Source organism: Harpia harpyja, chromosome Z (assembly GCF_026419915.1).
Source record: "Harpia harpyja isolate bHarHar1 chromosome Z, bHarHar1 primary haplotype, whole genome shotgun sequence".
NCBI classification, from domain to species: Eukaryota; Metazoa; Chordata; class Aves; order Accipitriformes; family Accipitridae; genus Harpia; species Harpia harpyja.
In genome coordinates, this window is record NC_068969.1 from 71,051,803 (window position 1) to 71,067,437 (window position 15,635).

A 15,635-nucleotide genomic window follows, 5' to 3' on the forward strand; every position below is an offset into this window, starting at 1 on the left:
TGGAAAACAGGAGACAGAGAACATGCAAAAGCAAAGATTACACTGTCATATTGTTACCTTAAAACTTGCAGCTCTTCTTCAGAGTTCTGCACCTCATCTCTGAGTCGGCGCCAGCGAAGTATAGCTTTCAATTCCTGCTGCCCTTTTACTTCATCATGTGACAGCTGCTTAGTATACAAAAACCACAGATCACTGATTGCTGTTTCCCAACAGACAATAATTTTCAGAAAGAAAAACTTGTTTTGTTTCCCTTTAATGTGGAGAACATGCAGGAAACAGTACCAGTATCCACGATTTTTAAAAAAAAACGCAAACCATAAACAACCCACAACCAAAAAATATCAGTTGCTGCTATGAGAGTTAATAGCAGCACTAAGGAAAACAGAAGCCTCACTGTGCATATCAAATCAATAGTCAGTTAAATAGTTCTGCCTGAGGAGAGAGATGGGCATGTTTTCCCTTTAGTGACTGGCAGTGAGTGAACTGAACGTACAGTACAGATACCTGGCATAGTGGCTTTGGTTACATCTTTACTCTTCCCAGCTTGAATGCAAAGAGCTGCTTTGTGTCCAGACTTCACTGCTCTTCCCTACTACTACTGCCACACTCGTGAAAGCTCCCTGTTGTACTTTCCCCCATTTACATAATATTAACAGAGATGCACACTTATGAAATAAATGTCAGGTTGTCAGCTTACAAATGACTACTAATTTAGGCTTCTCTATTATAAGAAAAGACAGGACATGGGAGAAAGCAAAAGCAGCTAATATCATCGTGCATTACACCAATATTTGAGTCACAACTGAAATTATTGTCAGGCACTATGGAATATACTCATAATCCTACAAGTGTACAATTGCATAGCACCAAAACTACTCAATAGGTCTAAAAAGGAAAAGAAAAAGCAATTTTCTGACCTTATAAATTAACAAGGACACTAATCACCCTGTTCTGTTGTTTACTCCTTTCCATTCAGCTACATGGAAGGGTGTCTACTATAATGAAAATGCTTTCAAGTGACTCACGAAAGCATAGAATTAATGTGAACAGCTCACAGCAGAGGAGTGATGCTCAGTGTAAGGGCAGCAGTGAGTTTTAGGACCAGAAGGGAAAAGCAAAGCGTTTGGACAGCCTTCTTCTCTTTCTTGTTCCAGAAACATGGTAAGTGACAAGGAATTCCGTTTTGTTTGGTGCTATAAATATGCCTGATACTTAATAAAATGGAGGTTCAGAAGAGTATATGATGTCAGTTCCCAGAGCCACCTGCTCTTCCATAGATGAAGCTCTGCAGACTTAAGCGGTAGAACCATGGCCTGACAAAAGCACAGGAAAAAAAATCACTAGCACACAAATGCTTGTGCTAGCAGAGGTACAACAAAAATATGAATTGGATCACAAAACCACTTTACTAGCTGATATGCAATTTATGAGCTTTTGACTTTAAGGCAGACAATGATTTCTAAGTCTCTGATATGACAGTAACTCTTGCTAGGCAGTATAAGAGGAAAAAAACTCTAAGTGCTGGTGGCCTATTTCATCAGCTTCCATTTTGTTTTGAGTATGCTTCTTGGCTGTCCACTGGACAAAACCAGACCATTTTCATTAGGTGCCTGCATATTACAATATTCAGTAAGACTCTGCTGATTGCTCCAGTTTCAGGAACACAATACAAGTGGAAGGAATGCAGAGCAGCTGTTTGATAGCTGAATTTTAATAACTGAGTAGTATGTTTGTGGAAAGGTAATCATTGACAAACAGATGTTTCCATTCTTATTTGCACTGACCTCTATGTCTGTAAAGATTAGTGTTCATTGTGGATCAGGAAGGACTTTTTTTTTTTTTTTTTAAATCAAATTAGCATGCAAATTCCAGTATTATTTTAAAAGATTTATCTTCATAACACAGGAGTTATAATTTATACCTAATTCACAGCGGGATATATAATTTTGATTTCCACATAATTCAATTGAGAAGTGATATATCATCACCTTACCTGTTGTGCCCTAGCCCAAAATATATCTTCTAAAAAAGTGGCAAACCCTTCACTTATCCACTCTTCAGTCCAATCACGAGCACCAATGGCTAGTCCAAACCAAGCATGAGCAATTTCATGGCACAGACGTGTTCCACAGAGATGGCTCCCTCCTGGTAGTACACTCTGTGACAGGAAGATGATGTGTGGGCTGCACAATAGGAATGAGTGACAAAATACATTATTGACCTGTTAAAACATGCACTGTATTGCCATAATAATACATAGGCTTCATTAGCCTTGTCAGCCTCTTATTACTATATGCATGCTAGGTCATGACAGATAGTTTATAGCTCAGGCGTTTTTAGGAATTAGGTTATACTTTATTGTTGGTTGGCAGAAAATCAAACTAAAATTCTGCCAAGCAGTTGTTTTGTATTCAACCGTCAAACAGCTATTACCTGTAAGAAGTAACTTAAACCAAAGTTTTATATTTTTCAAATTACAAGACTTATTTATTTCAATAGAAGCATTTATATATAAGCCAGGATAATAAAAGATGAGCAGGTGTGAATATAGGCAGCAAGTATTTATCAGTTAAATGATCAAAGCTGGAAATAAATAAAGCAGAAACATTTTATACAGAAAACAAATCACTATCCAAAAGCAACAAGAGCCATGTATAGTAAAGCACAAGTGCTTGTTGTTAAAACTTAAAACAAGCTAAAAAGATACCATCTGACGATAAGAGTTAATAATTTCTGCAAATGCAGAGGAAGGAGAACACCCTTTACCACAAGCACAGCAGTAAGAAGGAGACTCGATATTTACTAAATACCCACTCTTCACAACAGGGGAGAACAACCTAATCTGTACCTACTCTGCTCTGGACTCAAGTACTGTAAGAAGAAATCGGGGGCAAAAAAACCTGTTATGAATTATTGCTCTGCTATTAAAAACACACTGAATGGCAAGTTACTGCAGTTACCAACTCATGTTCTGCTGGAAGGCAACTTCTGCTGCGCTTATAGACATTACAGATGCTAACATCTCAACAGTTACATAATTTTTGAAATTAAGTACATCTCGGAAAGAAAAGTAGCAGAATTAAACCCTCTGACTAACATGCAAGGGATTAACAGGGCACCATGCCACAGGCAGGAGTAGCAAGGGCACAAACCAAGACCACCATCTGCAGAGTATTCCTGCATTAACACTCAGCATCCATAATCTGCACGTCAACTGTTTTCTCAACTCCAGCCAGTCAGAAAGGAAACAAGGCACAACGGTAATACCTTCAAGACCACAGGTCTTTAAAACTAAGTCTAGCCTTCCAAGCATGGGAGGGGAGTGCATGGCCTCAAGACATTTCCAAGAGTCAAATATTATTAGTCAGCATTCCAAAGAGCTTCCCCACCCGCCCTACCCTTCCGATTGAAATGTTATAACACCCACAGTTTTCTTGCAACCAGTTGAATGTCTGGAACTGAGACCATAAAATATGATATATACTTAAATAGAAAAACATACTCAATAACCATGTCCTTATAAAAAAATAATAGTCATCCAGCAAAGCAAGTTAATACATTTTAATCAGTTGGCATTGTAAGAAACAATGTAAGAAATTCAAGCACTAGTAGAGGAATCAAGTCACAGAGAATAAAGCAAGCAAAAACAGCAGCTCTCCAAATCTTTGCCAAAAGCAATTCCAATTAAGAGAAGTGAGAGAGGAAGAGATGGGGGGAAAAGTGCGAGCACAGAAGCTGCAGAACATGATGAACCTTTTATTATAAAGCCCCTGATGAGAAGAATAACCGCAGCTTCAGGGGTATTACTTTGGTCAGTTGTAAGTAAATGACCCCTAACTGTGGCATGTGTACACTGCTACAAAGAAAAACTGCAGAAATGGACCAAATAAATAACATTCCAGACATACTGCTGGCAGCGTGTCAGCCACTTGGTTAAGCAAAACAAAAGTAACTTCATGCCTTATAAACAGGCTCACAGAATGGTTTGCATTTTAAGTCTAAGTAAATACACAATAAAAGTAAAGATTGTATTTCCTGCTTTTTCCAATCACTTAAATAATAGAAACGCCACATTTGGACAATCTTCTCCTTTATAGAAGGACTACAAATCACTTCAGTGAGAAAAATGTGTATGAGTTAATTTTTGGCCAAAGAATAAGAATACAACTTCCTAAAAGGCCAAAAATAAGATTATGTGCTGCAGCAGAATTTTAGACTCTAAGTACAGCCAGCAACTTCCTCACCTGAGAACACCTTAAATAATTCCTTTTGTTTGCCCTTAACAAGCAGCTATATCTCCAATTCAGAGCCTCATATAGCAACAGATACCACTACAGAGCAGTGCAAAGTTCCCATTTATCTTAAGAGTAATTTTATCAAAGACTGAACATGTTTCTGTAATATGTCCAGCACCTGTTAGTTTGGGGAGAAGTTTGATTCTATGTATTAGTTTAAAATACAGATTCTCTATTTCCAATACGTTTGACTTCCAGAAACTCTGCTCCACCCCTACTGATACCAACCAAATCTACATTTTTTTATATCATCTAGGATGTGCAATGTTATTCATTGCACACTGTTACTATCAGTGCTGTTCCTGAAACACTCAATAATTCAAGCAAGTGCCTATGTGAAAAATAAGATAATCAGAATGATGATTAAATTGCAATAGCCAAAACCTTTTCTTTTTAACCAGAATAGGAATTTGGTCCTCCTACCGTCCATTTGATTTACTAGGAACAAATTATAAGGCTTGATATCAGTTACTTTCAATGGAATTGAAAAGAAAAGAAATCTATTAATACACTAGGAATGGACAAAAATTATTCACCTCAGCAATTACATCAAGAACTGACAAGGTATGTGCAGCTTATAAATGCCTCTAGCTAATGACTTTTCAAGTCTGGCCCAAGTTTCTAAAGCAGGCCAGAACAGGCTAGCTGGATATGGTAAGGAAGATGGGAAACCTCTCCCAGTTAGCAGAAAAAATAAAAACCCCACCAGCCCTTCCCAGCAAGCTGGACAAGTTCCCAATGGCTCTTACAGAAAAAGAAGTTAATGACTTGTTTTCAACAAGTATACATTTTGTTACACTTTTAAAGCAAAAAGTTATTATTCTGACCACCCTCATAACTTAGATCTTTGTACCATTTGACTGAAAGAAGGAGCAAGTTCCCTATCCCAGTTAAACTGCAGTCAAGGGTAATCTCAACACTGTAACTATGGTACGAATGCATATGAAGGGAAAACTGAGCTCCAAAGGGAAAGAAATTTTTGGTGTAAAAGGCCAAAGCATCCTGATGTTCCAGTCATCCAAATCCGCCCATGTGGATGTTCTTAATAAATGGTCTCTTTAACAAATAAAAGATTTCCAACGAATCTTAGAGCTCTGAACAGTGGCCTGACCAGTTCAGAGGCCAGATCTCTGAAAGCAGTTTTGCAAAACTTTTTCTCCAGACTTACGACTTAGATGCAGATGCCGCTTTGCACACAGGCTGCAGCAGTGTGCTATCTTTGGCTATCTTTGTGTTTTGACACAAAAACAGATGAGACACATGGCACAACTCTAGCCAAAGGTACATGCAAGAACCTAAGGACACATTTAAGCCAGGAACATGAAGCTCATTTCTAACAGACTTGTTCCATTCCTTTTGAAGTAGAAGTCTTTCCCTCTTAACACACAGGGATTTGCAGATACATTTTCTTATGTATTTATTGAAATAACACAGCCAAGACAGTATCAGCTGGAAAATTATGCTTCTGGAGCCAAAAGTAGCACCCAAAATCACTATTACAGATGGAAGTTACACAATAATAATAATAATAATAAAAAAAATTTCATGTTTTGATAGTATTCCGCATATTGCTTACCTTTTCCTGTTTAGAAAAAGGTAGTCAGACAGTAAATGGGTTAGATGGTTATTGTACTTGTAGAAAATCCCTTAAACATGTAGCATGAGCAGGGGAAATCTCTCTTAAAATATTTCCATAGGAACACATTAAAATTAAGATACACCTTTCAACATACTGGAATTTGAGAAAGTTAGACAATTAAATGACAGCTCTTCACATACAGTTTGTGAAATCTCTCATCAGTTGCCTTCAGCCTACATTATTCTGGTGATACAAAGAACAGTATTAGCTTATTGTCTGCGGTATCTTCAAATGTTAGCTTAATTTACCTTTGAGGACACTTGTGCCATTGGAATGCAGACACAAGAACATGCAACATCCACCTACTTACCTCTATAATCTCCAGCATTCCGGTGTATGTTACAATCCAGTACTGAGAGAGCTACAGAGACAATCTTCCTTTTTAATCTCCTAGGCTTATAGTGTACCAGAAACTCAAATATACATGCAGATGCAGTTGCAGAGACAAGGAACCAGTAGTTAGAATACTCTGGTCCAGAAATAATGGAAACTTTGTAAAGTTTTCCCTTCCTACCACCATAATGGGAAACCAACAGGTGACTAGAAGTTACTGCTGAAAGTCATTCTAGAGCAGATGACTAACTTTTTACTCCATAAATCATGCAATAATACATGGGTAAGTAATAGGGAAAGACCAACCCCTCTGTGTTGGAAGGAGGATGGTATCAGCCAACTCAGTACAGCAATTCAACATTCAAATTTCAGTCAAGCACCTAATCAAAGATCTGAACACTTGAGCAGCAGCTGCTCCATGAACTGGCAGACAATCACTTCACTCTTATTTCGCTGTACTAAACCAATTACTCAGGATGTGTATAAACAAGGGTGAAACCCTCTCAGGAGAAACTCTCTTTATTACTGTTCAACAGCAAAACCGGTACTTGGCATAAAACTGAAGAAATCATACCATGAAAGGAAAAAGACAACACGCTCAAACAGCTGCTACACAAACAACTGCGTTTGTAACAACTCTTGATATTTCTCATTTTCTCCAATCCCATATTACACCAAATGAACAGCCTTTAAGTAAAATCCTTAATAAAAAGAAAGTATGTATTTATCACATGTAACTGTGACATACACCACCTTCCAATGTCCTTGGATTTACAAGTCAACTATTTATTTGATTTGTCCAGACATTATTAACAGAGGAAATTTTGTAAATTTTCTTCAGATACCAAATTTGCTCTGGAACTTTATGAATAACAAAAATAAACTCAACCACACTGAAAATACTTACAAGAGTTGACATGCAATTTTTATATGCCAGGAGACCTTACTTTGCTACTGCAAAAGGACCAATCATACTGGCCTGAACAAAAAGGATATAGGTTTGATGTGCTTCAAAAAATAAACAAAAGAATTTGATGCACTCCAAGCTAATATAAGATCAGCCTAAAGGAAAACTGTATCAACCCAACTCATTCCCCATAATTCAATTCTCTTAACTTTATGTTCACAAATGAAAAAAAATGCTATATTCTTTCATGCTATATCATGTATATATTTGCATAAATTTCCTCAAAATTTCAATCATAACTTGCTCTGAAACTTTTACACAAGTAAAAGGTCAAAGTATTAAAAAAAGAATCTCCAGTATTTTTTTTTTTAACAATTAAAAAAAAAGAAAAAAGTCAAGAAACAAACCAAACTACTGAAGAATCTTTTTTCTTTTAAAACTACATCGATGGGAACTAACCACATACAGGGTGATACCATCTAGTAACTTCTTCTTTGAATACCATAGGACAGTCAATCCTAAAAGTAGGATTCATATTTCATAATTCTATCTTAAAGGACTTAAAGTATAAAATGCAGAGCTGTACCTTCTAAAACAAGATATTTATTTAGTTGCCCAACAAAATGGACATCTAGCAGACAGGAACCGTTTTGGAGGTTTCAATTTTTGCACCAGTCTTGCCAAAAATGTGCCTTATTCTTTCTAATTTTTTCTAAACCATGCTCTGTTTTGAAGTTCCAGTTTTCTTCTGAGGCTCGGCTCTTCTGTCCTCCATCACCCAACCAAAACATACAATGTTAAAATGGTAGACTGAAACTATCACTTCCCACAGAAGGGTTACAAGAATTTCCCACATTGACAGTGCTAAGTCAAAAAAACCCTTTAATTAAAAAGCAAATTCAGGAAACAACTTATCCATGGTTGATATCCTGCTGCAGTCATAGGATGGTAATAAATCCTACCTGCTTCAAATGTTCTGACTCGGGATGTAAACCAAGAAGGAAATAAAGAACGTTGTATTTTACATGTGGACTGCAGTCTGATGTGTGGGATCCAAGTATTGCCAATGAGCTAACCCAGCTTTGTAATAAGCTCATCGGGAACTAGAGTTGACAAGATCAACCAGCAGACAACCCAAGTAAGAACTGTGGAGTTGAGGAGTTATTCAGCAGCGGACCTCTGATGCACCCAGAATGCTTAACAGCAGCTCTAGCTCACTTCATCTTACTCATTCTGTATCACAAAGAGGAACTTGCAGGGCATGAACCTTTTCTGGAGTTCTCCAGATTTTGTTTCCTAATGGCTTATGTAAGCATATTTTAAAAAGGTTAATTATCTAGGGTAGAATAAGAAATTCAGGTAAGAGAAGAATGTTGATAACACACTGATGTTTTTAGTTGTTGCCAAGTAATGTTTAGACTAAGTCAAGGATTTTTCAGCTTCTGATGCCCAGCCAGCAAGAAGGCTGGAGGGGCACAAGAAGTTGGGAGGGGACACAGCCAGGGCAGCTGACCCAAAGTGGCCAAAGGGATATTCCATACCATGTGACATCATGACCAGTATATAAACTGGGGGGAGTTGGCCTGGGGTGGGGCAGATCACTGCTTGGGACCTAACAGGGCATTTGTCAGCGAGTGGTGAGCAATTGCATTGTGTATCACTTGTTTTGTATGTTCCAATTCTTTTATTATTATTACTGTCATTTTATTATTGTTATTATTACCATTATTAGTTTCTTCCTTTCTGTTCTATTAAACTGTTCTTATCTCAACCCATGAGTTTTACCTTTTTCCTTCTGATTCTCTCCCCCATCCCACTGGGTTGGGGGGAAGTGAGTGAGCAGCTGCGTGGTGCTTAGTTGTTGGCTGCGGTTAAACAATGACAGTTTGACGTAAGACAGCTGATGCAAGATTACAACAACGATAAAACATCTCTACTCTTGCTGACATAGGTAGCATCACAAAAGAGGTTCAGAGGCTGAAGGGAAAATTTTGTTCATGTCTGAGGAGACAGAAAATACCATGTTCCCACTAAGTTCAGTAAGAACTTTATATACACATATAAATGCAGTATTTGGTTTACATTCTGGATTTGATAAATTCCAGATTTCATATGAAACTTTTACCACATTTCTCTGAGTGCTTCCAAATATTAGAAAACGGCCAAATGAAGAGGGGAAAAAAAAAAAGCGCTATGCTATAAACCATGTTAAAATGGTTAATAACAAATAATAGTGTGGAAAATCTCTATTAGAACCATGCATTTATATTAATTCTCTCTCATTTAAAACTGATTTATAAGATTAGGACCACAAAATCAACCTTAAGCACTTGCTGAAATAAAAAAAGTGAACAGAAAATAGCAACCAATGGACACTGATCATTGTAATTAATCATTTTAATTGATCATATTATTTTATCAAGAAGAGGGTAATGGAAACAGATGTAGATACATGTACTCACACCTCTCACTTTATAAATATAAAATAGATTTTTGTGATAATTTTTTTTTAGGTTTCCTTCTCATATACCAAAGGGAAGACTAAAAAAAAAGACTCTCTTGTTTTATATTAAAAATGCACATAGCATTTGTTTCAGAGCCTTTTCAAACTATTCTTTCTATTCTTGCTGAAATGATTAGTATGGTGAACAGTCTCTAACAACATTCCTCAGTTCCAGTCTAAATGATGACATTTGTCACTGATGGATATTATTTGATCGTGGATGGATTTCATTATATGTAGCTTTCCAACATTGTTATTACTGGAAGACCTGGATTTCCTTTTACTACATCATGAAGTTTCTGGCACATAACAACACAGCTGAGAGCCGAAGGGGAAGTAACCAACTATGATAAATAGTCAGATAGAAACACCAAAATGTATCTGCTTCTCCATATCCACTGAAAATTCACTCAAGTTAAGGGCCTATACATTAGTGGTTTCAAAAGGTGGCATGGACAAGACAAAATAAAATAAAGAATGGGTCATTTTTTTCTCATTTAATATATAGAAGAAAGCTTTTATCCACACATACCAGAACAAACAACAAACAACAACAAAAAAGCCAAACCAACAAGAAAAAAGGAAAAGAGATTGCTTGTTCTTCAAGTTTTTCAGGATTCTTTTCTCAATGTAAAGCCTTGTGGTATCACAATTCTAAAAGCACCAAAGAAATGAAATCTGCTTGAAGGCAGAAGCGGTTCTTATTAAATTTCTACAAGCAACAGTTAGAGTAGGATCACAAACCAAACCAAACCTAAGGAATGCTCTTGTTTTTTAAGGATTCCTATCACAAATACTTCACCTGCAGACCGAGAAAACTCCAGATGTATTCCTGAACCATTCAGGAAATCCCAAACTTTACTGGAGGAGAGAGCGCTACAAATCCCTGCTATTTCTAAGAAAAAAATAAATAAAAATGTAAAGCTCAGAGTTAAAAAAAAAAAATCAGAACTTCTTAAATCATAAAAGAGGCACAGATCCAATTCTTTTAAATTTTCAGTTCATATCTAATACACTCTCGCTTCTTGTGCCAACTACAAATGTGGGAGTGTACAATGAGATTAAGAGAATTATCCAATTTGGATGTGATCTAATTTTTGCCCATTTGCAGTATCACCCACAATTCTTGCTTTTAAGAACTGGTACCTAGAAATCCATTTTCTGAAGCCTTTCATTTTACTTAAAAGAATTAGTGCAAATCCAACACTGTAAAGTCTATCCTAATTTTCAACATCCCTGCTAAAATGCATTATTTCTACTATGCCTTTATCCTCTGTATATACAAATCCTGTAACACTCTACACACTCTTCTTAAAAATGGTTCGGGCAATAGAAATTTAACTAACTAGTCCTACTATCATCCATTACCTGTTTTTCTTATTTTTGTCATCTATAAATAGTATGTAAACTGATATAAAATGCATGCTTTCATTTTACTGAATGAGGATCCAATGCTTCTTGTTACATTGATTAATGAGATACGTTGTTAGCAAAAAACGAGAGAACAACATAGAAGAATATGTAATGGCTTCAAAATTATTTTCTTAGTTTATTCTGCACAGCAGCTATACAAGCCTTCTTTTTTGTATGCGTCAGTCAATAAGATATCTGTTGTGCTTTTGCACAAAGAACAAAGATGCCTTTATCAATTCTCAAAAGTCTGTAGGACAAACCATTCATGCTGTCAAACCCCCTAAAACCCTTTCAGTAAATAATGAAATCCATCAGTGACAAATGTCAACATACTAATTTGTTAAATACAGAACAAAAGCAACATTCAGAAGAGGTGCCTCATTTCATGTTATATCAGCCCTTCAATTTGTAACTACTTTATGGCAGCCCACAGATCATGCAATATTAAAACAGAACAGCATTGTAATTATTAAAACTAGAACAATCTATTCTCCTTAAAATAAATGCTTAATAGTTCACCAAAACTGTAAACAAAATCTTTTGGGAACATCAAACTCCTTCCAATGCATTCATTTTCCTCCTTTTTGGAAGATTATTTCCAACTAAAATCTTACACACAAACACAGATTATCTTTCACACACAGTCACATTTATTGTGCTGGTGGAAAAATAAGATTAAATTACATCATATCCAGTGAGAGAAGAGCTTCAGTGTGCCTAAGAATTACTTTATCCATTATATAGGACATCCAGCTATTATTGCTGAACCATATAGCAAAGGGACAGTTTAGATGGAAGCAGCTAGTGTGCAGGTGAATTACTTTATTCAACATATAAAGACATCCAGCTATTATTACTGAATCACACAGCAAGTGACAGTTTAACTGGAAATAGCTAGCATAACTGAGAACTGTATTAATGTCTTATAATATTAAGTATCACCTACTAATGAACTTTTATTCTGTTGCATCTTCTATCAGTTTACCTTTTCATACATCTCCAAATTTGTTTTAGTCCATCATAAGGACTAAACAAATATTTTTCCTGTTGTCCAGGACACTGCCACAGAATACATTTACCTATTCTTTTCAAAGATGCCAAAAGAAGCAAACACCTTTATATTCTAGAAGCATCTATTGCATCCAACATTTCTTATGGAGATTTCCAACAGTGGCCTGATAACTTGTGCTCTGTAAATTCATCAAATAAACCTTGAAAATAGAAAGGAACTTTTGAAGTTGTTAAATTGAGAATGCCAAATTCTGTATTTGGCAAAATGCTAAGGTTAATACAGATTATATTAGTATTTTTCCAAGTCCAAAAGGAGAGAGTGAGGTGGTTTCCTGCCTTGCAAGACTGCAGCAAATAAACTACCTTGGGTCAGAAGATCCACTTTGAGGTGGTTTTAGTTTTGTTTTTGTTTTTTTTTTAATCACCAAGGATTTTAAAGGTTTTTTTAAAGTAGAAAATCTTTGATTGCTCCCCATGTACTCTCCTGACAACAGTTCTGCCAATACACTAAAACCTCTCTCTATTTGTCAGATCATACAGTCATATTTGCATGTGGATATTGACCACTCACAGGAAGTGAACATATTACAAAATTTTTACCAAGACCAAACAGAATCAGGTTTCCAGTTAAAATCCAGTTAATGCTAGTTGGATAACAGGTAGTTACTGTCGGATACTTCCTTGCAGACTCAGTTGGGTCTATAACTTGTCAAATGGTTAAATTTTGTTTCTATATATTCTGTATTGTCAGCATTGATCAAATTAATTTTTTTAAAACATCAAATGGTATTTGGCATTCATATCAGTTTAGATTTATGAACCTGATGATCAAAAAGTTGTGTAAATTGTGTAATTTTTCAGAAAGTACTGATTGAAGTTTCCAAATAGCTAACAGTTTTACAGCCAAATCCAGTCACTCTGCTGTAAATCTAGTTAAATCTCCACAGACAGTGTAATGACTTTACATTTTTAGTTTTAGCAGAATTTGATGTCAAGTGGGAGATCACTCTTTGAGAGTTGCTTCAATTATCAGTGTGTCTGTGACATACTGTACATACTTGCTTGACTGCAACTTAAGCTTTAGTACAGCAGTTTCATGGTGGTTTTAGAGCAGAAAACACTTAAAAAGATAAATTCTACATGGAGGTCATATCCTGGATTCAAACCTCTAGGCCTATCATATTGTCCTTACCACCTGTTTGTTAGCAAAGTCACAGGAAGGAACAAGAAGCTGTTACCCTCTCCGTGGCCTGACACTAGGAGGGACGGCACAGTGTCTGCCAGCGTGTTTCTGCTGGGCTCAGTTCCAAGTTCTGGAGAGAAAAGCTCTTCAGTGACAGCAAATACATACCTCACCCCTGCCAACAGCTATCACTGTATAGCTATACCTCCAACAGGCTTAAATTTAGTTAACTGAGAATTCACCGCAAATATTAGTTATACTGACACATGCAAATTTGATGTAGCTGTTTCTTCTCAGAAAGCACTAGAAATACCTCTGTGACTGCAGTGCATTTTTTTTTTCTGGGAACTTAAAGAATTTGCATTTATACATATGCACTGTTGTATTAACTCAGATCAACTGGCCAAGCAAAAAGAGAAATCAAGCTTCAAGCGACAAATAACATATCTAATCTGGCACTACCAGACAGCACAATAACACCAGGATCTGTTCAAAATCAGAGGCCTGTTCCTCAGATGTTATAAGGAAAAAGTAAACAGCAGTAAGTAGAGACTGTTGGTTTATACTGGCCATAACGGCAGAATGGTTTGAATTTACAGGGATGTGCCCAGTGTGGTTTTTAAGAAAAAGAAGTTGCTTAGTCCGTAAAGAGGATTTGGTGAATCCTACCTTCTCTGCCAATAGCTTTCTTTTCAGAAAATTATGTGAAGCTAAGACTTTACATAGACTGTAAACCTACAGTACAGCTTCATTTTATCCTTTTCTCCTTCCTTGCAGAAAAGGCAGGTAGTTTTTTTTAAATCAGGCGTCCTCGTGCCACTAAATTAATGTAGTATTCCAATTACTCTGGAAAAGTGAGTGAATAAAAGCAGTTCTCTCTGCACTGTTTTAACACATCTCTAGCCTATCAAATTGTTGCAGAGGAAACGTGATAACCCAAACTTAAGTCATGGGATTCAGAAAGAGGAATTAATCTGTAAATCTGTTTTTTCCAAGACATAACTCGCACATACTGCTCTTACATATATAGTATGTGATATCAATATGTAATGTTTAGCATTACAAATACATCACACAAAATCAAAATCAGAAAAGCAGCACTGGCCCTAAAGATTTTTACCTTATGCTACTAAAGACAGTGGGGAAGAGAAACATTTCCCCAAACAGCTCAAAATCATGTTCTACAGTTACTTAGAAATAGCTTTATGTTCTCTCCAAACTAACTACCTTGTCTCTGATATGCTGCATTTTTGTCAGGAGCACTGTACTGTAAGTAAAATACAACGGTGCTTCAGCTAGCAGTGAGAAGCGCACAAAATTTTATGTGCGAAGACAGAAACCTTTGAAATAGTGTAAGACACATATGCAAGATAGTAGCAAAGCCATTTCAATAACTGACAAGCACTTCCTCACTTCATCATGCTAAGGTCTAATTTAGGCCTCTGAAAAATTTGCTCAGTGACCAAGCCATAAGCACCTTTCTTTTGGTGGTCTGTGAGTTATTTATCTTTAGGAAGACTAGCAAGGCTATTCAGAATTACATCATAGCTTTAACTCAGTATCTATCACTACCAAGCTGGTGATCATGTGAAAAATGTATTCCTGACAGTGAACTCCCTGAAGTTTATTTGACAAAATAGCTCTGTATACAACAAATGAGAAAGAATATTCCAGCAAATTCACTGTACTGGCTCTTTACAGTTCAAAATGCCACCTTAAATTTCACCTTCAAACAATTTAAGCAGAAAATAACAATTTTCCAAGTAATCTTAATGACGCTTGAAATTCTAAAATTATGCTATAATTGAAGGGAAATGAACCTTCATAAATATCAATGCAGCATCATAGCATGAATGAGCCAGATTATCAAATGAATATGACTTCACTGTTTGATTTCAACATTTAAAACTAGACTTAGAAGTCAAAATTATTATAAACTTGTAATACCAAAGCACATAGTAACCTCCTTTGTTAAGCAAAGACATAATTTATGCAATATTGTGGAAAAAGCAGGCAGTCACCACAAACCAGATGCCTGCTACCCGGCAAGAAAACGGACTGGCCTTTAAATTGAAAGGAATGAAACCATCTATTTCCTTCATGCTACCACAGACAAAGGAAATCCAAAAACCATCCCAGAAAACAGCGGTGGTATTTTATTCACAAACCACAATCTCCAAGCAAATTTTTCATATTCTCAAACCCACACATCTCCATTCATTTCCCCCAAATCCATCACAGACCAAATTCCCTCACAGAAAAAGGAAACACACAGCACCCTTCTCTCCTCCTTGGAAGCACTCTCAGCAGTCTACTTGTTCTGATCTTCCTAAGCACAAAACGTTCTTACA

At 36.4% G+C, this 15,635-nt stretch overlaps 1 protein-coding gene across 8 annotated transcripts in view; it reads right to left on the reverse strand.

The window, feature by feature from the left end:
• AOPEP (aminopeptidase O (putative)) overlaps positions 1-15,635 on the reverse strand; it is a 192,809-nt gene that overhangs the window by 125,944 nt on the left and 51,230 nt on the right. For 7 of the 8 annotated variants that reach the window (XR_008233506.1, XR_008233507.1, XM_052777127.1 and 4 more), the window contains exons 5-6: positions 1,994-2,183; positions 58-167 (exon numbers count right to left, since the gene is read on the reverse strand). Coding sequence is in view for 6 of the 8 variants with exons in the window: in XM_052777127.1 (XP_052633087.1) it covers positions 58-167; positions 1,994-2,183 (300 nt within the window). In the remaining 2 variants the exon portion in view is untranslated. The remainder of the gene's footprint in view (positions 1-57; positions 168-1,993; positions 2,184-15,635) is intronic. The other variant, XM_052777125.1, reaches the window with a different exon arrangement.